This window comes from Diaporthe amygdali (genome assembly GCF_026229845.1).
Source record: "Diaporthe amygdali strain CAA958 chromosome Unknown NODE_2_length_3802984_cov_64_841326, whole genome shotgun sequence".
Taxonomy (NCBI): domain Eukaryota; kingdom Fungi; phylum Ascomycota; class Sordariomycetes; order Diaporthales; family Diaporthaceae; genus Diaporthe; species Diaporthe amygdali.
In genome coordinates, this window is record NW_026517022.1 from 1,882,994 (window position 1) to 1,904,418 (window position 21,425).

At 54.0% G+C, this 21,425-nt stretch overlaps 7 protein-coding genes across 7 annotated transcripts; 3 read left to right on the top strand and 4 right to left on the bottom strand.

Moving 5' to 3' along the window:
- Positions 1-206: 206 nt before the first annotated feature.
- J7T55_011911 (uncharacterized protein) lies at positions 207-1,268 on the bottom strand (the record flags this gene model as incomplete). Its single annotated transcript, XM_053136744.1, has 2 exons — positions 207-919; positions 1,001-1,268. 2 exons carry the CDS (start codon positions 1,266-1,268, stop codon positions 207-209), a joined length of 981 nt encoding a protein of 326 aa, XP_052999716.1.
- Positions 1,269-2,216: 948 nt separating this feature from the next.
- J7T55_011912 (uncharacterized protein) lies at positions 2,217-3,304 on the top strand (the record flags this gene model as incomplete). Its single annotated transcript, XM_053136745.1, has 3 exons — positions 2,217-2,764; positions 2,835-2,982; positions 3,062-3,304. 3 exons carry the CDS (start codon positions 2,217-2,219, stop codon positions 3,302-3,304), a joined length of 939 nt encoding a protein of 312 aa, XP_052999717.1.
- Positions 3,305-3,948: 644 nt separating this feature from the next.
- On the bottom strand, positions 3,949-4,761 carry J7T55_011913 (translation initiation factor; the record flags this gene model as incomplete). Its single annotated transcript, XM_053136746.1, has 4 exons — positions 3,949-4,094; positions 4,165-4,257; positions 4,408-4,482; positions 4,734-4,761. The coding sequence occupies 4 exons, from the start codon at positions 4,759-4,761 to the stop codon at positions 3,949-3,951; spliced, it is 342 nt and encodes a 113-aa protein (XP_052999718.1).
- Positions 4,762-5,604: 843 nt separating this feature from the next.
- On the top strand, positions 5,605-7,116 carry J7T55_011914 (uncharacterized protein; the record flags this gene model as incomplete). The annotated part of the gene is made up of 1 exon (XM_053136748.1): positions 5,605-7,116. The coding sequence occupies one exon, from the start codon at positions 5,605-5,607 to the stop codon at positions 7,114-7,116; it is 1,512 nt and encodes a 503-aa protein (XP_052999719.1).
- A 373-nt stretch (positions 7,117-7,489) lies between these two features.
- Positions 7,490-8,628, bottom strand: J7T55_011915 (hydroxyquinol 1-2-dioxygenase; the record flags this gene model as incomplete). Its single annotated transcript, XM_053136749.1, has 3 exons — positions 7,490-7,760; positions 7,835-8,316; positions 8,395-8,628. 3 exons carry the CDS (start codon positions 8,626-8,628, stop codon positions 7,490-7,492), a joined length of 987 nt encoding a protein of 328 aa, XP_052999720.1.
- A 1,318-nt stretch (positions 8,629-9,946) lies between these two features.
- Positions 9,947-12,853, bottom strand: J7T55_011916 (uncharacterized protein; the record flags this gene model as incomplete). Its single annotated transcript, XM_053136750.1, has 2 exons — positions 9,947-12,484; positions 12,629-12,853. 2 exons carry the CDS (start codon positions 12,851-12,853, stop codon positions 9,947-9,949), a joined length of 2,763 nt encoding a protein of 920 aa, XP_052999721.1.
- Positions 12,854-16,372: 3,519 nt separating this feature from the next.
- On the top strand, positions 16,373-18,644 carry J7T55_011917 (sulfate adenylyltransferase; the record flags this gene model as incomplete). Its single annotated transcript, XM_053136751.1, has 5 exons — positions 16,373-16,541; positions 16,822-16,849; positions 16,973-17,155; positions 17,246-17,394; positions 17,449-18,644. The coding sequence occupies 5 exons, from the start codon at positions 16,373-16,375 to the stop codon at positions 18,642-18,644; spliced, it is 1,725 nt and encodes a 574-aa protein (XP_052999722.1).
- Between the last annotated feature and the right edge of the window lie 2,781 nt (positions 18,645-21,425).

Below are 21,425 nucleotides of genomic sequence, written 5' to 3' on the forward strand. Positions count from 1 at the left end.
AGCGGTGCGGAATATTTTGGGAAGAGTCTCTATTCCCTGGATATTATATATACAATATCGCAGCGTCGATAACCAAAATATCTGAGTAGTGTCTTGTATGAGAAAGCTGTTTGAAGGCAGTCCATCCCTTCCGACAGCGATCTTGATCAGTGGACCTCCAGCGATGTGTTCATGTAGGCATCAGCCTCTGTAGTATTGTTGTACAACTATTTTCGAGCCCCAAGCGCCCTCCGCTCAGTGTCCAGCTTCTTTTGGGCCATATGCCTTTGAGCCTCGTTCATCTCTTCCACCTCTTCCATCATGTCCTCGAACGTCGTCTCCTTCAACGTGCCATAGATCTGCCAGTCAGTCTGCGTCATGTTCACAGGGTCCACCTGCCGCCACAACACAATGTACTCCAGCAGCTCCATATCCTTCTCCGAGACCTTCTGGCCCCGGGCGTTGAGCTCCGTCAGGCGCTGCTTGCTCTTGATGCCGACCACGGCCTGGCGGAACGACAGCTTGAAGCCGACGTCCGTCTCGGTCCACTTGTTGTCGACAACCTTGGGCCACCACAGTTTGTCCGTCTCAGCGATGCGCTCCCACGTGTAACTCTTGCCAGCCGGCCTGTTCTCAATGGCGCTGAGCAGCGACCGGTACAGCTTCGGCACGCAAATCTGCGCCAGCTGCGCCTTCTCCGCAGGGCCGCCCTTGGCCAGGCAGTACGACATTGACGCATGCAGGTTGCGCGCCGCGGCGATGATCTCGCTGTTGGTGGAGCGGAGGCGCGCCTTCTTGTTCCACTTGGGCTTGGTCGCCCACGAGTTCATGAGCCGCTGCAGCCGGTCCACGAAGCGCTGTTTCGTGATCTCCCAGTGATACCGCATGAATTCCTTGGGCGCGCGAGGTTGTTTGACGAGGGGAAGGGGCACAATTGTTCCTGGAGGGCAACAGAGGGCACGATATTAGCTTAGGCACTTTGGTAGCCAGCGTCGAGGCGCATATTCGCAAGTGAACCTACTGGGAGCCAGCATAGAAATCGATCCAGCGTCCTGGAGCTTGTCCGCCCCATGCATCTGTTTTATTATACTTGACGTCGCTTGCTGTTGACTCCGTTGTCTCCTTGCATTGCCCATGCTTTGCTTGTATCCTGAATCAGGCTTGAAGCTTCTGCTCCGGGTCTGCTCCATGTTCGCTTGGTGGATTCGCGGCCCGGACAGATACATCGGGAGGGCCACTGGTCGTGACGAAGAAAGCAGCCATGGCCGCGTGCGGAATGTAGCAGCCATGGTCGCAGCTAAGGATGTACAGAGGCACCCGGGGGCGGTTGGCAAGTCGAGATCCAAGTCGAGGCCGCGATGCGACGTGCTCTGGTGGAACGAGCCGGAGTACGGCTTCGTGAAGCTGTGGTGTGGTTGCGAACAATTGAACGACTAGTCCCGCTACACAGTCTCCGCTCTCCTTCCGCCCTGGTGGTCGACTACTTGGTGGGTGTGGTGCGCCTGATCGGCATATCACCGTCTTCTGCTGGTCATGATGCGGCCTGCCTTTCAATGGGCAAAATTTTGGGCAAAGCTTCATGCCTGCCGAGCCAGCCAGCCCGTCCGGTAAGCCGGCTCTGGGGTCCACTACGGACTACCCAGGCGTGCCAGGTAGCCTGCCGGTAGTTTGAACGCTCTGCAAGGGGCACCTGGGGGCACACGCGACCCTAGGTAGCTAGGTAGTCCGGTAGCAGAAGGCACACAGGGTCTCGAGGACGGTGAGGTCAACCTTGGCGTTCTTGGGAGTTTGGACCCGAGTTCTACCCCTGGGATTTATTAAAGAGCCACGAGTTTCATTCTACCTGTAGAGCACAGCAGAGATTCATGAATCGAGCCGCACATGACTTTTACCAAGGAATAGACTGTGACACCGTTCAAATACCAGCCTAATAGGCAATAATTATCAGGGGTTTGTCGTTAGGTGCGCTGGGAATGACTTCAGCGCTGGGGTCTGAAGCTCCGAGTCTCTGAGGTTCCCCTCTCTAAGCCGACTTCCTCAGCATCCTCTCCTTAACACACAATCATTCTTTCTTTGTTGAATTGCCTCCGTATTCTTCTCGACGCACCCGCCTGCACACATGCTGCCTATGAGAGTCCAACACTGAAGTATTCTTATCTTTGAGCCAACCTGAAAGAAGTCCTCTGCCCCACGGCCTGGAGGGGCGTCCCACCTCCCCGACGAGGGAGAGCCGGCCGATGTCAGCCTTAACCAGGGCGCGGACGTGGTCGACGAACAGACACGACCAGGAACAAGCGCAGGCAGCGGCAGCAAGACACGTCTCTTCTGCCACCACCGCCACGACCACGACCACCAGGTTCAACACCGAGTACCTCGCCGTCGCCAGAGATGGCCGCCTCGCAAAGGACACGAGCTACGTCAGGCGCGCCTCCGCCGACAGCATGTGCGACGCCGACGCGGACCCCGAGGCGGACCCCGTAGCCCACCCGAGCTTCCTCCAGCCGCGCGTGGCCGCCGTGCTGGGCGTCGAGGAGTGGTGGCACCCCGTGCTGTTCTCGCTGCGGCTGCTGTCGATCCTGCCGTCCATCTACCTGTGCTTCCCGGTCGCCATCCGCTTCCTGCTCAAGCTACACACCTTCGCGACGTCGGGGGACGTCCCCACGCAGCCGGGGCGGACGCCCGGCGAGGACAGGCTGCTACTGACGGAGACCATGCTTGCCATCGTCTGGTGTGGCTGCTCGGGGTACCTCTCCTTCTTCTTCACGGACCGCCTCATGTCCAGGTGGTAAGTCGCTGCAGCGTGCTCCCCGGCTACTTCATTCGCGTATACTAACCGTCTTCTGTCTGTCTGCTAGGCTCGTAAACTACACGCCATCCGCGACTGCCTTCCGTCTCGTCTCCGTCTCCGCCCTGAACGGCTACCTACAATCATGGACACTAGATCTAAGCGGTAGCTCGCAGGATCCCTTCCTGCTGCTCCCGACTTGGATAATCATCACGAGCGTGAGGACTCCCCTTCTGCCACGTTCCCGAGTGTTCAATTGCTTGTCATGCAATGTACTGACATGCTTGTATTACACAGACTCTCACCCTCGTATATCACATAACACAGCGCAAGATCAACATCCTCAAGGAAACATCGACCTCGATCAGCGTCTTCTCCATGGCGAGCTACATTAGCATGGTTGCCCTCTTGATACAGCAGCATTGGGACCGGGATTGGTTCGATTTGCCATTTGTTGCGTTGGGGTACCGGTTGTTGCGACAAGGAGGGGAGTTGGTGGTGAGCGTGGCCAACTTCGCGAATATCACGGTCGAACCTTGAGAGGAAAGGCGGTAGTAGCTTTGGTTTTTTTGTATTCTTCTCGGGTCTGGAATTTCTGTCAAATCTGCTTGAGATACCCCATCATTCAGTACAATTGAGTCACTAGGAAGCATCGGTTGGGAGTTCACGGTTTGGACACTGTTGTAGGTTCTGTGGGAGTATAAGTCTGTTCTCCAACTAGCGCAGGAGCTTGCTACGGTTGCGGCGATGTGTTCCCCCTTCGCACCTCGCTGGGGTTGTGTGGGTCAGTCAGGGGTAATATGCAGGCAACCCATTACGGCCGACAATCAAGAGCCTAAGAGCATCAGTATCACAAGGGAGCGTCATTGTAGGAATATCAACGATGTGCCATTTCTGCTACTAACGCCAATCATGCGGAAGTCATAACGAGTGAAGCGCATGGCGACAAAGATATCAACTCCGTGAATCGGTCCCAAAAAACTGGACTCCTCCGAGTATTCGATCGTCCGTGATCGGGTGGGTATCATGTCATGTGTTCCTCTCCGGTGCCCGAGATGTCTCCATATCTGGAGAAGCTGTAGCAAGAGGAGACCTGATGTGTTCCTTGGTTTAGGTATCGCCTCCGAATCAAGCCGTTCCCGCGCAGTAGTCCTGGTCGAGGAGACGTGACATGATGAGGGCCCTTAGAAACCGTGGACCTTGATGGTCTTGGGGTCGAGCTCAAGACCGTCCTTGCTGGTGAGGAATTCCTGGAAATCCTTGCGCTGATCGCCCTGGAGCTGAATCACCTCGCCCATCTCAGCATCGTTGACGATGGTGCCATTGCAGGCTGTAGTGTGGCAAAGTTAGTCACCAGGCTTGGTATGAGTCAATTTGTGGTGGCGTGGGTTGGCACTCACCAAACTTCTTCTTGACGACGGCGAGAATCTTCTTGCGGCTGAACTTTGCAGGGATGCCCTGAACAGTGGTCAAGGTCTTACGTCCATTTCGCTCTGTTGAACAAGCTCGTCAGCAATTGTCTCATAGACCGGGCCAAGGTGTCGCAATCGCGATCCTGGGCCGATAGTGCCATGGTTGCACGTGAGCACTATCGGCCATGTTTTTTTTTTCGCGGGAAGAAGGCGGGTCAAAGTTGCACGTACGCTGAATACGAATATGAATGTAGTCAGGAGCCTTGGACTGTTCTCCAGTGTCCTCGTCGGCTTCGGCGAAGGGGTCTGAGAGTATGGATGTTAGCCTTGATGTTTGCCTTGCTTCGCTTGATAGACGACTCAAACGCGGGGAAGTGGATGTTGCATCGAGGACTGTCGCCAGGCTGTGACTCGGCCACCGACATCGCTGAGAAAAGAAGAGCACTGTGATGTGCGCGACGCAGGGCGACATCTACAGCCCCATCACAGGCAGTGCATCGTAGATGAATGGCGGTCGAATTGTGCAAAGGCGGTGGGGAGTAGAGTCGGAGACTGACCGTAAGACTTGAGATTTTCGATTGACATAGGCAGCGACGGACGGCACAGATGGCGTCTCACTGAAATTGATGTGTTGAGGTGTCGGGGTGGAGCCGAGGTGCTGTAGATCTGGCGACGACTAGCAATCTGTTGCGTGGTTGAGGTGTATGGGTGGAGGTGTATGGGTGGTTGTTGTGAAAGGAAGATGATGAGGGCGGAGGACGGGAAGTGTTTAAGTAGCAGCAACGTAGCAAGGAACCTGGGAAAGAGTGAATCGAGGAGGGGTCCCGTCCCGTCCAGTCGCCTCTACGCCCCCCCGCCCCCCTGCTGCTGGGCACCCACCCACCACCGCCCACACACCAGACCGACCCTACCTCCTGCCACCAACGCACAGGCCTGGCTGGGCTGGGCTGGCTGGGCTGGCCGCTCGCTACCTGCTGGGGGTGCTAGACTCGGTACCTAGGTACCCACCTAGCGGTGCCGTGCAGCGCAGTCTCCGGTGTCGTGTGCATTGCCCCGCTTATTATTAGATCAGGGCCAGCCCGACTGGAAGAGCCTGAACTTTCCGAACCTTGATTTCATCACGGGCTCTGCCCAATCTTTAGTCATCGTCGTCCTCGCCGAAGGCTTCACACCTCAAAACAAACACCAGACTCAAGCTGGTGTTGCTCAGATTACTGCAGTACAGCTTGCGGGGACCCCTCAAAGCTTTGCAAGATTGCTCGAGAGTCCACACCCCACGACCCCGTGCAGATTATCCCACACCACATACGAGGCTATTCTAGAAGAGGCATCCCTTGGGAGACTATACCAGGAGGCTATAGGCTTTGCTGTGGGCAGGTTATCTTATGAGACTGACACCTCCAGAAGACGATTTGTCCAGACGCACAGATGCCTTTCGCACCTGATGATCTGAGCGACGCCAGCAACAAAGCAGCAGCTATCTCCTGTCAGATCCTCGAGGCGGGAGCCGGCAGTAGCCGCCCCGAATGGACGCCTTTGTTCAAGCACGAAATACGGTTCGAGCCGGCCATATTCGACCAGGTGATGCTAAATCTGATCCGCAACCCCAACATCAACTCGTCTTGGCTCTTTCGGGCAGACGTCCTGTTGGATCAGGTTGCTGGCTCAGAAGTCTCTGAGATCTCTTTCGACAATCAGCCGCTAGTACCGAGCTTCTCGGGACTTGAGGAACGGCGGCGCATAGTACGCCGCATGATCCCTCGGAACGAACTGCGAGATAAGCCTCTCGAACAGACATGTGTATTCTACCAGGGGATATCATCACAGGGATTACAAAGATCTTTGATCGTTTATCTTCCACACTTCAAGTCAGAGTCTGATATTCCCTTTTATCATCCGAGCGTGCGAGGCGTTGCCTTTCTGCACGACTGGAACCCCGAAGAGTCTCAAGGCACTATTTCCATTCACTACTGTTTCTTTGAGGGAAGCGCCAGAGACGAAAAACTCTCGAGGACAGCGCTCAGTCTGCTCAAGGTGACGTATAAGCATGGCGAGGGCCAAAAGAATGGGTACCAAAAACGTGTTCACCACGATATCTTGGTTCCACAAGCAGCCCTCCAAAACAGATATGCTACGTTGAAGAAGAAGTACGCTCGAACTCTCGTTGAAGGCTGGGAAGAGGTGACTGACCCTTCAAAACATGTCTTTGAGGATATCTGTATCGCAGCCTTCCTAATAGAGCTGTGGGAAGACATGTACAAGGACTCCGATTTCCCTGGTTGGGTTGATATTGGCTGTGGGAATGGTCTTCTTACGCACATCCTGAATAGCGAGAACTATCCCGGATGGGGCTTCGATGCTCGAGCAAGAAAGTCATGGCCGAAGTACAGCACGGAAGTCCGAGTACGATCTCCTGCCGAAAGCTTCGTAGAGCGACAGTCATTAGAGACCCGTGTCCTCCTGCCATCTGTCCTCAGTAGTATGCAGCCGGACGACGACGAGGCGCTCCACAATGAACTGATACATGACGGGGTCTTTCCCCCAAAGACCTTCATCATCTCAAACCACGCGGATGAGCTCACGCCGTGGACACCCATCCTGGCCAGACTCTCGGACTGTCCCTTCATTATGATCCCGTGTTGTAGCCACAACCTCACGGGTGCAAGGTTTCGCGCACCGCCGCCAAAGGACAAGGCAGAGTCCCCATCTATGTACAACTCTCTCTGCGCCTGGGTTTGCGAGATCGCAAAGGACTGCGGCTGGGAGGTTGAGAAGGAGATGCTGCGAATCCCGAGCACGAGGAACGCAGCGTTCGTTGGCCGACGGTTGGCCAACGATTCGGAGCTTGATGTGCAGGCGTTGTTGGACAAGTATGGAGGGACACAGGGGTACTACGACAACGTGATCAAGTTGCTCAAGACTTCAACTCGTGGTCACTAGGGGGCTGCGAAAACGAGGAGCGATTTCCCCGATACGAGACGACTAGAGCTCTGCAAATGGCAAGCATCACACTCAGATAAACAATACGGAGGTGTTGCGCTACATAGCGGCCTCCCAAAGTGCTTCAACCACGATCAGTCTTCATGAACACTAGCACAGGTCCTACCGCAAGCTGTTCATCAGTAGATGATTCCAAAACGGGGAGCTCAGAACACACGTTGCTTCGTCTCCTGGTCGGCTGGCCAACAATACCAAAGTCAGCGGTCACGAAGCCCTCCAACAGGTGACTCAGCAGCAAATGAAAGGTCACGAGTTGTCATGCGACCGGCCAAACGGACTCGATATCTTCAATTTTGAGGATATATCACCGAATTCAGTCTACGTCTGGCACAGGCAAATGGTCAACCAGCTTCATCTTGAGTCCCTGCTCTTTGAGCGCCTTTGTTGTCTGTTCATCTCTCAGCGCCAGGCTCTCCTTCTCGGTGATTATCACGAAGTCTTTCCTCAGCAGCCAGGTACCTTCCGGTACGTCATACTCCTCTGCCGTCTTCTTGTCCACCTTGTCGAGATCGATAGTCAAGCTCTTCTTGACGCCGAAGACCGCGTCGGATTTCTCATACGGGTCGCCGCGGAGGTAGAGCGCGCTGTTTGTCATCGAGTCAATAACAGGCAAGCCAAGTTGCACACGGGCCGAATGTATCATGGGGCGCACACGTACGTGATGAAGTGATCCCAGCCTTCCTTCTCGAACATGAAATGCACATGCGCCGGCCTATAGCAGTGCCGGCCCAGCTGCAGCAGAAGCTTGCCCACGGGCCCGTCGTGCGGGATGGGGTAGCTGACGGGCTTGATGCCCTTGAACCAGAAGCGGCCCTGCTCGTCACTCACGAGGATGCAACGCTCGCTCGGCTCGCCGCGGTCCGAATGCTGCACGTCGTAGTGCCCGCTGCTGTCGGTCTCCCAGATGTCGATCTTGACGCCGGCCACGGGGTTGCCGTCGGTGTCCTTGACGGTGCAGATCGCGAGCATGGGCTCGCCCTCGGGGTCGCTGGCCATGCGCGCGCCATTGGGCAGGGTCGGCGCATCGTGCGTGTGGAAGGGGCCTAGGAGGGAGCCCTCTGTGGCGTTTGGCGGCTTCGGGTGGTTGATGCTGTCGATCAGAAGGGACAGGCCGAGGATATCAGAGAGGAGGATGAATTCCTGCCAACACACGAGTGATCAGTCACCGCTATTCCGACGGGCGTGTGTACAAGGGAACCCGAAGACAGGGCAACTTACTTGCCGAACGTCACTGCAGATCTGCCCGGCCTTGGTCAGGAACAATAACGCCGTCATCCACTCATCCGTACTGAGTCGGGTCTCGCGCGCGAAGTCATGCAGGTGCGTAACGAGCCGATCCAACAGAAACTTGAGCCGTTCATTCTTGCCTTGGTTGTTGATCCTGATCGTGTTGGGTGTGATATTGTCAATGGTCAGGTCCAGAAGCTCTGGCGTATTCACGTTCTCTGCCATGGCTACGTTGTCGTGTTCTCACTTTCCGGTCTCAATTGATGTTCCGGGGATCAGATCCACAAACAATCCAAGGCCCGCAATGCTTTAAATGGAGTACGCCCGCTTAAGATCTTAACCAGCTATCGTTATGTAATGCTCTGTCATCGGCAGTCGTGAAGCTAATACAGCTCGGCTCGTGAGCGTCGTTCGAATTGGCCTTCCGCAAAAGGATGATCAACCACCTAGCGGCACATGGTCCTGAAAGAACGGACTGGTAGCCGTGGGTATGGACTCTGCCCTCATTTTGTAGCATCGTAGTGAAGGCCGCGAACGGGTTTACGGAATTACCTCTACCTCATTCGAAAGACCTCGAACCAATGTTCCTAGGATCCGATTTCCCCAAGGGTCCTCGCGAGGTGATCGGGCCATAATGCCCCCCCAGGTGGGGTTGGAGCTTCAGCGCGGGTCAACAACGTCACGCTGGTCTTCCGCCGCTCTGCTCCGCCCACTCGGCCCCTCCCTCCTGTCTCGGGACTTGATCACGGCCCCGGGAATTCCTTCATTAGTAATGGGGTGATTGTTCCTGGCGGATTCCGCGCTGGTTTCCCCAGTGAGGGTTATTGCCGAGGATAAACCCGCTCCAAAGCTCACTTTGGTATGTGAATCAACATGCATAGTTTCTTGAGAGTACGCAGAGAAGTGCCAAGAACTTTCCAGCCTACCTAGACTGGCTTTCATCTTAATAGGCATCGGACTTAGTACCTAGGAGGTTGTCTCACAATAGGGTATCTCACAGGAGGCTGTCTCATGGGCACGGGGTGCGATGCTACAGGAATTCATCTCAAAGAAACAATACACTGTTTACCTTCCACGTCGACGCCTGTAATTGCTGAGAGTTGTCCAAGGTTGACAGATACACCTAAGGGCCCACGCAAGCTTCCCGGTGGGCCCGGGCCTGGGTTCGGTGTTTTGGACACTGCGTCGGCCGAGCCTCAGATATGAATAACTGCAATCCAGCCGAGTTACCCGATCACTTCGATTATTTCATTACTCTGAACGACCTGTTCGTGTAGAAAAAACATACACGACATCAAAATGCAAAACTAAGCGGTCCTATTCCGGCTCGAAACGCCTGTTGACCAACGCGTAGGGCCACCCAAAATAAAGTGCGCCTTGCTCTCCCTCCCAAACTCCATTGCTCGTTCGTGATTCATATGTGCCATTCGAGCACGTAGTTACGACAGTGGCACATCGACGTCTTCTGTACGGTAAGTTGAGCTGTAGATCCGCACAATGTGCCTGCTCGCGTCCATCTTTGTGGCGTCTATATCCTCGCCTATTACACTTCATTTACGGGGCTTTTCATGTCATCCCCCTCCCCGGCGCTTGAATCAGCATTGTTAGTTCGAAGTGCCGTAGTGCTGTTCGGAAGCGACTCGGGAGGCGTCATGGATGATGTGGGACTGTGATTTGATTCTTCCAAAGCTGCCTGAGAGCTGCGATGAGCCGGCTCCTCCTCAACCACGAGCGGCGAAATTTTCTTTGAGGGATTGCTAATAGGCGGTCCATAGCCGCTCAGCCGCCTGACCAGGCCGCTTTCAGGCCGCTGAAGTGAAAGCGCATCCCACTCGCCGAAGTCACGCGAGCTCCAGCTGGCTCTATGAGGGCGAGCTCTGCGTGGGAGACTGTGGGTTGACATTCTCGAGCTGACGCTGTTAGTCCGGCTAAGTCGTCTGGCTCTGCTGAGACGGTTTGGATCCAAGTTCGGGCCTTCTTCCAGGGATGTGTCCAGAGCACCAACAATGATTTCGTCCTCGTCCTCGTCCTCGATCTTTGACATCCGCTTCACAGCAATCACGGAGAAGGAGGGCTGAGCCGGCTGCTTGTCCTTCTCCGTTTCCTCGAGCTTGTTCTGCCAGTCCCTTTGCTCTTTGGAGAGATGGATGTCAATTGCCTTGGTCTGCAGGTGCTCAAAGTACTGTACTCGGACTGATTCGAGTGTCTCGGGAGTGAATTCCTCCTTGTTGCGTGTGAGCGACATGTATGATGTTATCGCCCCGATCACCACCAAGATCATGAGTCCAACAACCAGCAGACCTTGTACGACAATTATGACGAGTCCAATAGCCGTAGCAACGATGCGGTTAGTTCTCATTGTGGGTAGAAAGGCGATTGAAAGGGCCGCTGTCAGGACTTTGCTGATCCCCAACATCCAAACAGCGAGCGCCATGTTCCGTTGGCCTTCAAAAGGGTCAAGCTTGGCAAAAACCAAGAATGCGAGGACCTCAAAGACTAATAGTCCATATACTTGTGCCTGTGGTGAGTCCACTGCGCCTCCGATGAAGAGTCCACGAAAGAGTTCGTACAGGAGGCTGCACCCAAAGAACCACCATCTCGTGCGCCGATAGCGAGCTGACAGCCACCCGAACCTCTTGATATAGACGTGGTCTTCATGCACAGAAACGCGGTCGACATTGTCATCGTTGTAGAGAACCTGAACAAATGGTATCGATCCGATCAGCCTCCCCGGGAACTCTGCTTCTTTCAGGGTGCTCAGCCGAATGAAGCAAATAAATGGTATAGCCCTCAGCCGGTTGTCGCGTACGACCAAAATACGGTCCAGTTGTACAGTGTATTGATCAAATCTGAGCCGCGAATGGCATGCGTAAGTTGCCAAGCCGCCGATTCCAAGCAGGAATACAAGGAGGGAAATGGCGGCGACCACCTTGACCCCAGCTGATCCTCCGATTGCAAACTGGTAGAATATCAACGTCACCATCGTGGCGAACGCCATAAATAGTACCCGCAGGCTGGCGAGGACCGTGTACTGTGCCCAGTGGTTTCGGAAATACAATAACTGATCATCTCTCATTCGCTTGGTTCTGGCAAGGAATTCCAGGAACACTTTCAAAAAGATCATGCCGAGAACCAGAAGTCCTAATAGGGCCGACAACCAGGTCAAGGCAGTTGTGAAGGCATCTGCAGCTGGAATATCCAACGCCGCTAGGGTGCCTTGGAAGCCCGTCCACGTTCCAGGCAGAGGAATCCCTGGACTCGCAGCGCTACCTGCCCAAGTGTAGTCGTACGGGTCACTTGCATTGTATGGCTGCCGGCGCAAGAGTTGGCTCGTTGTTGTGGTAAGTAGATTGGATCGGCCATAAATCTGCTGAGCTAAATTTCCCTCGTTGCTGTCAGGGAAGACCGATCCGGCATCTCCTCCTTGACCTGCATTGCCGCTTATCCCAGTGAACGATTGCATAGACTTGATCATCGAACGGCTGAAAATTTGTGCTGCTGACCACGCAAAGTTGCTCCACCACGCAATCAAGACACTTGGGAAGTTCAGAGATAGAGCACCAGAAAGGAAGATACTTTGGAAGGCCTCGAAGACAACCACAGCAGAGATCGAATGAGCGTAGTGAGTTCTCATGTGAGTGATACTGACGCCATACGCCGCGGTTGCAAAGGAAGCGGCAATGGCTACCGAAGTGAACAAGGCGAGGACTGGGCTGATGGCTTGAGGGTGGCCCATGGTAATGCCGTTCGTCATGCTTGCCTGGAAGCACCCGATCTGAGACCTAGTCGAGTTTGCGAATATTTGCAGGCGAACGGAGCCCTCAAAGTCTGGGATAGTGAAGGCGAGACTTGGAATGCCCCCCACCTGCGCTGGACCGACCGGGAAAACGGCCCAAGCCTCGACAGGTACGGAGGAGTTGAGTGGGCACAGACTGTGGATATTGACGAAGCAGGGGTCAAAAACCATCTGGTATCGGTTTTCGCCGTAGGCGTCCATTGAGAAGCGCATCACGAGGGATTCATTTTTGATCATGGAGGCGCCGTCCAGGTGAAACAAGACTGTTGAATTATCTTTATAGTACTGCCATACGTCACATTAGTCTGCCGGTTCTGGCGATTTTTGGGCCTTCAGGCACCCCGAGCTTGTTGATGCGCTTCTGAACAATTTTGGGTGATCCCTTGGGGGTCGCAGAAAAGACTTTAGTCAGGTCGGAGTACGGCTTACAGCAGCATCAAACTTGGTTATGTTGAAGAGACTCTGCCCTCCCAGGCAGTCACCAAAGTCGCCCGTGTATAGTGCGGGAGTCCTGTCGACTGCCAATCGCTGAGTGATACCGTCTATGCCAGTCCCGTAGATGTACTGCGTTTCTCTGGCCAAAGCAGCTGGTACAAGGTAGAGGAGTAACGATGGCGAAGCTATCAAGCCTCGAAGTATGTTTTGAATTGCCATCCTAAGAGTTGGGCTTGGACCGTGTGTCGACAGCAGCCCAGGCCGTCTGTCATGCTGGTCAAGGAAAGAAAAATTAAGGACGAGATGTCAGGGTGGATTGCAGTCGCGCTTGCGCCACTGGGAGATGTTTGGTTGGGACGAACAGCAGTTGCATTTTCATGGGTAGCAGGCCGTGTAGTTGATGCTAGAACCACTTTGTTTCCGTATTCAGGTCCCGTGAGGACTTATCTGTTTCAAATAGTAGGGGTAGAAAGGCGTGGTAGAAACGAGACCAATGCAAGGCGCACGGTTGGAGGCTACTCTGCTACCTGCAGGAGTAGCTGTCACAGATATCCAGAACCAGCCTATCAAGAAGTTAGATAACGGTAGATTTTGGAGGGTTGAGTTGCAGCTCCTGGCCTACCTTGACGGTCTTGGCAGGTGGCGCCAACGAGGTCGCACTGAGGGGCCAAAGGGCATGATTGTCTGTTTCTTTCTATAATCCCATGTACTCTGAGGCTATGGCACCCGAGATGCTTGTAGTCGGTCGAGAATGTCAAGATGGATTCATGCCTCGAGTCTGAACATTCCTAGCTAGGCAGCTGCTGGGGAAGCTTGAGCCGTCACTTACACGGCGGGAAGGAGCCGGTGTGGGTCCAATTGACCCCCTGCAAACAACCAACCATAGGGTAACCAGCTGTAGAATAGAATAACCTCTTGTGGGATAACCTCTTCTCGGATGACCTTTCTGCCACTATGTCTGGTTGCGCCGCCGTCAATTTCTTTGGTGAATGCCCAATACTTCTTTTTGGTTGCTGCAATGGGCGAGCACTGGAAGCGGTTGCACATTCCAAGGTACCGGCCGTAAGCACCCTGCAAGGACCCAAAGCTCCACGTACTCAAGTCTGCGTAGGTATAGGCCGGGGGAAGGCACAAGGAAGCAGCCCGTCAACATAATACTGATTGTCCTATGGTTACTCGAGGTGATCTTGTGGCTGTTGATTCCTTTCTGCAGGTTATCCAACGGGAAGATTTCCTATTTGAGGGGCTTCCACTGGAAGGGAGTGCTGGTCAAGTTAAGCAATCTCCTCGTGATATGTGCACAGCCCATGGTGCTGGAGTTGCCGCGGGTGTCCCTATTTTTGTGTAGACCTACGCAGGTAACAGGGACTCCCCAGCCGTCAAGGAAGACATACCTATCAAGCGAAGATCTTCACCGGGCAGCTTATAAGGCTTCTACGGATGTCGGCCTTGAATCCCAATCGGCTCGAATACGCATACAGAGCTGCGTTACACTTCAGCGGCCGCGCAACAGCTCTCAAGAACGCGCAATTGGGACTGACCAAGGCCTGTGGGGGTAGATTGCGTTTTCAGGGGAACATGCTAGGATTGAGTCTAGGCCTACTCATCAATCTTCGCTGGTATGTGTGCTCTTCTTTCGACTCGGTTCTGTGTGGCCAGTCTGACAATGTCGATTTGGCTTCTACAGCTTGTTCAGCATCCGAAACCCGCTCGAAGAGGTGTAAGAGGCTGACAAGTCTTCAGACCCGAGGGTGCACGTCGGGGCGATCCGAAGTATTCTCCCAGTCCGACTGCCGAGACAGGGTTCGAACCCATCTCCGTGTTCGATGGACCCGCTTCTTCCTCATAAGTCTCGAGGCGAGCTACGTTGGGCCTAGTTGATGTTACTCGATCAAGGTCGAGAGCTCTCTCAACGGGTCCCACAAAGGAAGAAACTGATGCCGTCCAGGGCTCAACCCTGGATGCCGTAGATTCCCATTTGAGACCAATCGCAGCGGATACTTCAAGCGTCACGACCCAATTCCATCCGTCTTATTCAACAGGCGGGGCCACGGATAAATCCAACATGCAGTTTGATCTCTGTGTCCCCTCTGATGGTCTACTTACCTGACTTAGGTAGACTTGGTTCCGCGAGGATACCACTTGGAGGGGCGGAGGTACAGTGGTTAGCAACTTTTCAAAAAAGGTGACTACAAAACCGGGACAAGCAAAATGAAGCCATTCTACCGGAGACAGTCCCTGTTGAGATATGCAGGTACCGGCATATTGGAAATCAAGGGCATGACCTGCAACACGGTCTCCTGGTCATATAACTTGTGTGGCGTCCGCGGGGACCAACACAAATCCCAAGGCTGATGCTCTCTGGGCGCTTATTATCCTGCTGACGTGAATGGGTGACCGTGACAGTCTCGGAACTGTCTTGTTTATATTGCTGTTATTTTCTTCCAAGTCCGAAGTTTGGACCTCGAAACAGCATTGTCCAGCTGTGGACAGAGAGATGAGCACGGGGTGTGGTTGATCTTCACGACGATCAGCCCCACCGACCTGCTGCAGCCGTCCACTGCCAACCGCACACAATCCTCAAGGCTGCCGGGACAGCAGGGCATCCATCCATATTGATTGGAGTGATAGCAGGGGTCAGGCCCATCCCACATTGTCTGTTGGCAGATACATGAGGGCCTTGGCTGATATTTCTTGATACTGCTCGCTCACAGGCCAAATGGCGGCCGGGGCCCCAATAACGATCAGACACAACCGAATTATGCTCTTCAGGAGGCCGCGTAGCTCCTTGCTCTTATCGATGAGCGGTTTTCATTCTCCCTTGGGATTGACACTGTGGACCACCAGATCTGGCCAGATGGCCTGGAGGCGTCAACAGCGAGTATGGCTGACAGGGGAAGGCAACAGTCCCGTCGCCTGAACGTCATCCGCGAGCCTTGTTGTGCGGAAGGCTCCCAACTTGCCGCCGTAGACTGACTCCGGGTAGCCTATCGCGCTTGGCGCCACCCCGCGGAAGTACCTTCTCGGCACGGCTACGGCATCGGTGTACATGATATCCTCGATCACGCAATTGGGGCTATGGAACAAAATTTCTAGACGCCATGAGCCTATGCTAAAAGAAATCAGGGTCAAAACAGTATCCGAGGGACTCCGGTTTTGTCCCGGACTGCAAGTAGTTCTTCGTGTGCGACATAATCACAAAACCGAGAAGTACAGCAGCCTCTTCACACTCACTGGTTTTCGAGTACACCCTCCCTCTTTCAAAGCCACTTCTTGTCTCGATTCAGGCGTCCCGGACCTTGTGCACACCGTTGCCAGCACAGTGATCAGTGACCAGGAAAGGAATACCCAGTCTATCTAGGTAAGGTACTCGAATTCTACCGCTATCCTCCACACGGGTTTCGTAAGTCATTCACGGGTGGTGACCCACGGCCTTACATAACAATCCCTGGGGATCCTCCGGAGAAGGGACAAGATACAAGACTCGAGTCGCCTCCTTCTTGTCCTCGACTTCTTAATAAACTTGGCTCCTCCCATCCTCCTCCCTCCTTGGCTTCTTTCTCTGTTCTCAACCTCCTGCCAGCAAATCTTCCCTCGTCTGCATTTTTTTCGCTGTCGTGCTTGCGGTTGACTTACTCCCGGCCGATAGCCGCATTGCGCCATACCCGAGCCGGACCCGCGACCCGTGTCCCGCGACCGATTTCAGATTTCCAATTCGAGATCTCATATTCAGAAACGATGGCGAACCCCCCTCATGGTGGTGTCCTCAAGGACTTGCTTGCCCGAGATGCTCCTCGCCACGATGAGCTCGCGGCTGAGGCTGAGTCTCTCACTGCTCTGGTCCTGACCGAGCGCCAGCTTTGCGATCTTGAGCTGATCCTCAACGGTGGCTTTTCTCCCCTCGAAGGTTAGTAAAAACGATTACTATTACTGTCTCCTTAATGTGGCCCCTGAATCTTTCAATGGCAATGCTGCTCAAGCGGCGACTAGGGGACACTCTGGCTTTGCCAGATATTGTGCCTCTATTTGGCGGGGATCCTCCATTGAGTTTCCAAGGCATTGTGCCCCGCCATTGCGCGGCCGGCTGAGGACCCAGATGCCAATTCAAGCCCTGGTCAATTTGCGGATACTCATCCGAGCATGGGACGTTGTGGTGACGTGACGGCTGACTCGTTACGCAATTGCAGGTTTCATGAACGAGAAGGACTACTATGGGTATGTCTTCAACTGAGTTTGCAACCCGCCCTCTAGAGACAGTTTGTGAGCTCAAAGAGCTCACAATCTGCGGAGCGGTTGAGGCTCTAGACGAGTGAAATTCTAATCAAATGCGCGCAACAGTGTCGTCAAGGAGAACCGTCTCACCAATGGCATTCTTTTCTCCATGCCTATCACTCTGGACGTGTCCAAGTCCGAGATCGATGAGCTTGGCCTTGCGCCGGGCAAGAAGATCACACTGCGAGACTTCCGGGATGACCGCAACCTGGCCATCTTGACCATTGAGGACATCTACAAGCCCGACAAGTGAGTCTTATTTCATAGCACTTAGCATTCTAGGTCTCCTAGTGTGTGAAGTCTTTACACGAATTGCACCACTGACAATGATATCGAAAGGGTTCTTGAGGCTACTGAGGTTTTCGGTGACAACGACCCAGCTCACCCGGCCGTCAAGTACCTGTTCAACACGGCTGGCGAATTTTACGTTGGTGGTAAACTCGAGGCCGTCAGCCGGTTGCAGCACTACGACTTCGTCGACCTGAGATGTGAGTGATTCCGCATTTCTTCTCCAGGCGAACCCAGTACTGACAATTTACCAGACACTCCTGCGGAGATCCGGTCGCACTTCGATAAGCTGGGCTGGAGCCGCGTGGTCGCTTTCCAGACGCGTAACCCCATGCACCGTGCTCACCGTGAGCTCACCGTGCGTGCGGCTCGCTCTCACCACGCGAACGTGCTGATCCACCCCGTTGTGGGACTCACTAAGCCTGGCGACATTGACCACTTCACCCGTGTGCGTGTCTACAAGGCCCTCCTCCCCAGATACCCCAACGGCATGGCCGTTCTGGGTCTGCTGCCTCTGGCCATGCGTATGGGTGGCCCCCGTGAGGCCATCTGGCACGCCATCATCCGAAAGAACCATGGTGCGACCCACTTCATTGTCGGTCGTGACCATGCCGGTCCCGGCAAGAACAGCAAGGGTGTCGACTTCTACGGCCCTTACGATGCGCAATACGCCGTCGAGAAGTACCGTGACGAGCTCGGCATCGAGGTCGTGCCTTTCCAGATGATGACCTACCTGCCCGACAGCGACGAGTACGCCCCTGTGGATACCATCCCCAAGGACGTCCGGACACTGAACATCTCTGGTACCGAGCTGCGTTCAAGACTGCGAAGTGGCCGTGAGATCCCAGAGTGGTTCTCCTACCCCGAGGTCGTCAAGGTTCTGCGCGAGTCCCACCCTCCCCGGGCTCAGCAGGGTTTCACCATCTTCCTGACGGGTTACATGAACTCGGGCAAGGACCAGATCGCCCGCGCCCTGCAGGTGACACTGAACCAGCAGGGTGGTCGTTCCGTGTCCATGCTCCTCGGCGAGACGGTCCGCTCGGAGCTGTCTTCGGAGCTGGGCTTCTCCAAGGAGGACCGCAACAAGAACATCGGCCGCATCGCCTTCGTGGCCTCGGAGCTGACCCGCTCGGGCGCCGCTGTCATCGCCGCGCCCATCGCTCCCTTCGAGGAGTCCCGCCTGCACGCCCGCGAGCTGGTCGAGAAGTACGGCGACTTCTACCTCGTGCACGTCGCCACCCCGCTTGAGTACTGCGAGAAGACCGACAAGCGCGGCATCTACAAGCGCGCCCGTGCTGGCGAGGTCAAGGGCTTCACTGGCGTGGACGACCCCTACGAGGCCCCCGCCAAGCCCGACCTGGTTGTTGACGCCGAGAAGCAGACCGTCCGGTCCATCGTTCACCAGATCGTGCTGATGCTGGAGAGCCAGGGCCTGCTGGACCGCTTCTAGATTTGGTCGTTCGTGTGGCGTTTAAAATCGAAAAAGAACCTGAGAGAATAGACGGGCGATGCCGTCCATCTGAGACGGCATCTGGTTTACTAGCGTTGGGATGGACTTGCTTGGGTTATATAGAGAGAGCAATAAATCTTGCTGTTCCATTAGATATCAGGTCTTCGAATAAAGCCATACTTGTTCTACACGGCCGGCTGCCCGAGTCTATGTGTGCCTACAGTCATCTAATGGAAACTCCATGTGGTTTTCCAGTAAGATCTTGCGAGATTAGAGGGAAGTGACACGCTCCGGCACTCTATTACATTGTATAGAGCTCGGTCACTAAGTTGGGATCAAATTATTGTCCTTAGCTATATTTCATCCAACACATTGTAGGCATCGTGTCCCTTGGGGGACATGGAAAAGGATATTCTACTGCAGCGAAGTTCAGCTGCGTAGCCAAGTTTCTGTTTTTTTTTAAAACATGCATATCGCTTACAGCGCCACGTTCAAAGTGATTCGATCCCACTCGCATCCCAATGCAGCACAACCGGTCCCCATCGCCGTCCCCCGCTCACAGAAGGAATTTCATGAAGTTCGCGCCTGGGGTGGGGGTCACGAAGGAAGCCGCAACGTCAGGGAAGTATCCGAGGGAACAGTGCTGCATTGCTTTAACAAGAGCAAGATCTGCTCAAAGCTGAGTCCGGAGATACACTAGGCATTTTCCCCCCTGAACGTGTGAAAAATTGTTGTGATGGCCTCAGATTCACCAGATCAGTGCCTGCCGGAACAATTTAGTGATCCAGATGTGGCAGGCTTCGGAGTGAGTAGCCCAAGCATTCTCTTTCTCGCCTGCTTTGGCTCTGTCTCCTCAAGCACGCCTTTCTCTCAGCGTCGTAATCTGTTCACTCTCTGGTGACTGAGTTCAGCTGACTTTACGACAGGTTCTCATTTCATTTGCCGTTTCGATCCTAGTGATGATAACAGCCATCATATACGGGTACTGGTCACGATCGCTTCGTCCTGACAGGTACAACGGGCTGGATAACTTCATACTAGACGCCTTCCGCTCGCCGAAGGGTTGGGACGAAGAATATACTCGCCGACGAGTCGATGCCCTCGAGAAATTTATACTCGGCCTCGGCGACCAGCAGCTTGTTACCGGTATTTCCCTGACTTTCGCTATCTATTTGATCCGTTTTGGAGTCGCAGGGCTGGACCAGAAGGTTTCCGGTTACTCGTATTGCATCGCCGTGCATCTAGCGCTGCTGTCGTGCGTCGTCCACCTTTCATCTCTCACGATCTTGCGGGACCACTTCGACGCCCACAAACACTTACGGAGTATCAGGATCTGCCTGATATTACCTGCCGTCGGGTTGCTCCTCCCTCAACTGGTCCTCGTTCAGTCAATCGACTCTGCAGTGACACTCACTTGTGGGTTGGATTCGCTCGTTAGCATCAGTGAATCTCAAACGGTTTCCCAACGAACCATAGCCGTATTGGTCATCATTTCTGGTGGTTATGCAAGGCGAGTCTTCGAGGTGTACTTCCCACTCTGCAGGAAGGCACCTGACGTTTGGTTGGCCAAAGAATGCTCAAAGTATATTGGGTGCCCCAGACAACGCGATATCGAGTTCTATATGGATCAGTCGTGCAAATATCGGATCAAAAGGGTCGCTCACCTCGCTATTGCCCCCGGTGGTGGTGTAAAAAACGTACCTTTTCTGTCTATTGCAGGCGTCGTGATGAGAGAGCTCAGGCTCTCATTTTTCGCAGAGATCGCCTGGTTGCTTTTCTACACAACGTACAGCCTGTGTGCGCTGGCCTGGTTCTTCATCTGGGGCGGTGATCCGACATTAGACCAGTCACCAGTCACATTTACACCGAATTTTGGTCAAATCCTACCGCTTGTGTTATTGATCGGTACTGGCTTAGCAATTGCAGAGACCTTTGCAGGTTAGTACATATCGCGACCTTCAAAGACTGGTTTCTAATTTTATCAGAGATAAAGAAAGAGAAACATAAGTCACGCGGGGATCTCACAGAGTCACCGGAGGGCCGGAGCCATGGAAGCGCTGATAATAGCAGCTCCGGTGCTGTGTTGAGTGAGCTGGTCTCGCCACAAGAGCACGGAGTGAGCCTTTTCAGTCTCCCTGATCTGGCACGGTCTCAAATGCAGGTATTGGGGATTCTACAATTATGGCCTTTTGATGTGCCGAAGCTCATTGCTCCTTCCAGTCTTCCGCCGTATTGCACCACTTGTGCCTCTTCCCAGTCCAAACTAGGAACTATATCGCGAAGAATCTCGACGAGTTCCGGATTTGCCAAGAACTTTATGCCCCAAACGCGATAATATGGACAATGGTTGCCTCAGAAATCCTCGTCCTTCATTTAGGTGCCGTTGTCCTCGCTGGCTTCATGAGTCCCGGTGTATACTATAGTGATGCACTAGACGGGGCTGCATGGTTTTGGTCGAACTTCTTTTTGGCTTACTTCTATCTCGGCTTCTTCATGTCATTTTTTGAGGGCTCCTTTTGGCTCTGGGGGAGACGCTTCAATTTGCCGGTTGACCTATGTTGAATTAAACCGCAAATCATGTGGCAGCACAGGAGACGTGAGCATTGCAATGCAGCTCAGCGAATTGACACAGAGAAACGGCCGAAAAGAAGTAGAAAATATTCAGTCATTGAGGATCTTATTTGCTTTGAGGGCCACTTTCCCACCCATTCCAATGCTAATCCTCTGGCAAGCCCAGTCTCGTACATCATCTATCACGTATGGTTCGGTTCGAATGGGTAT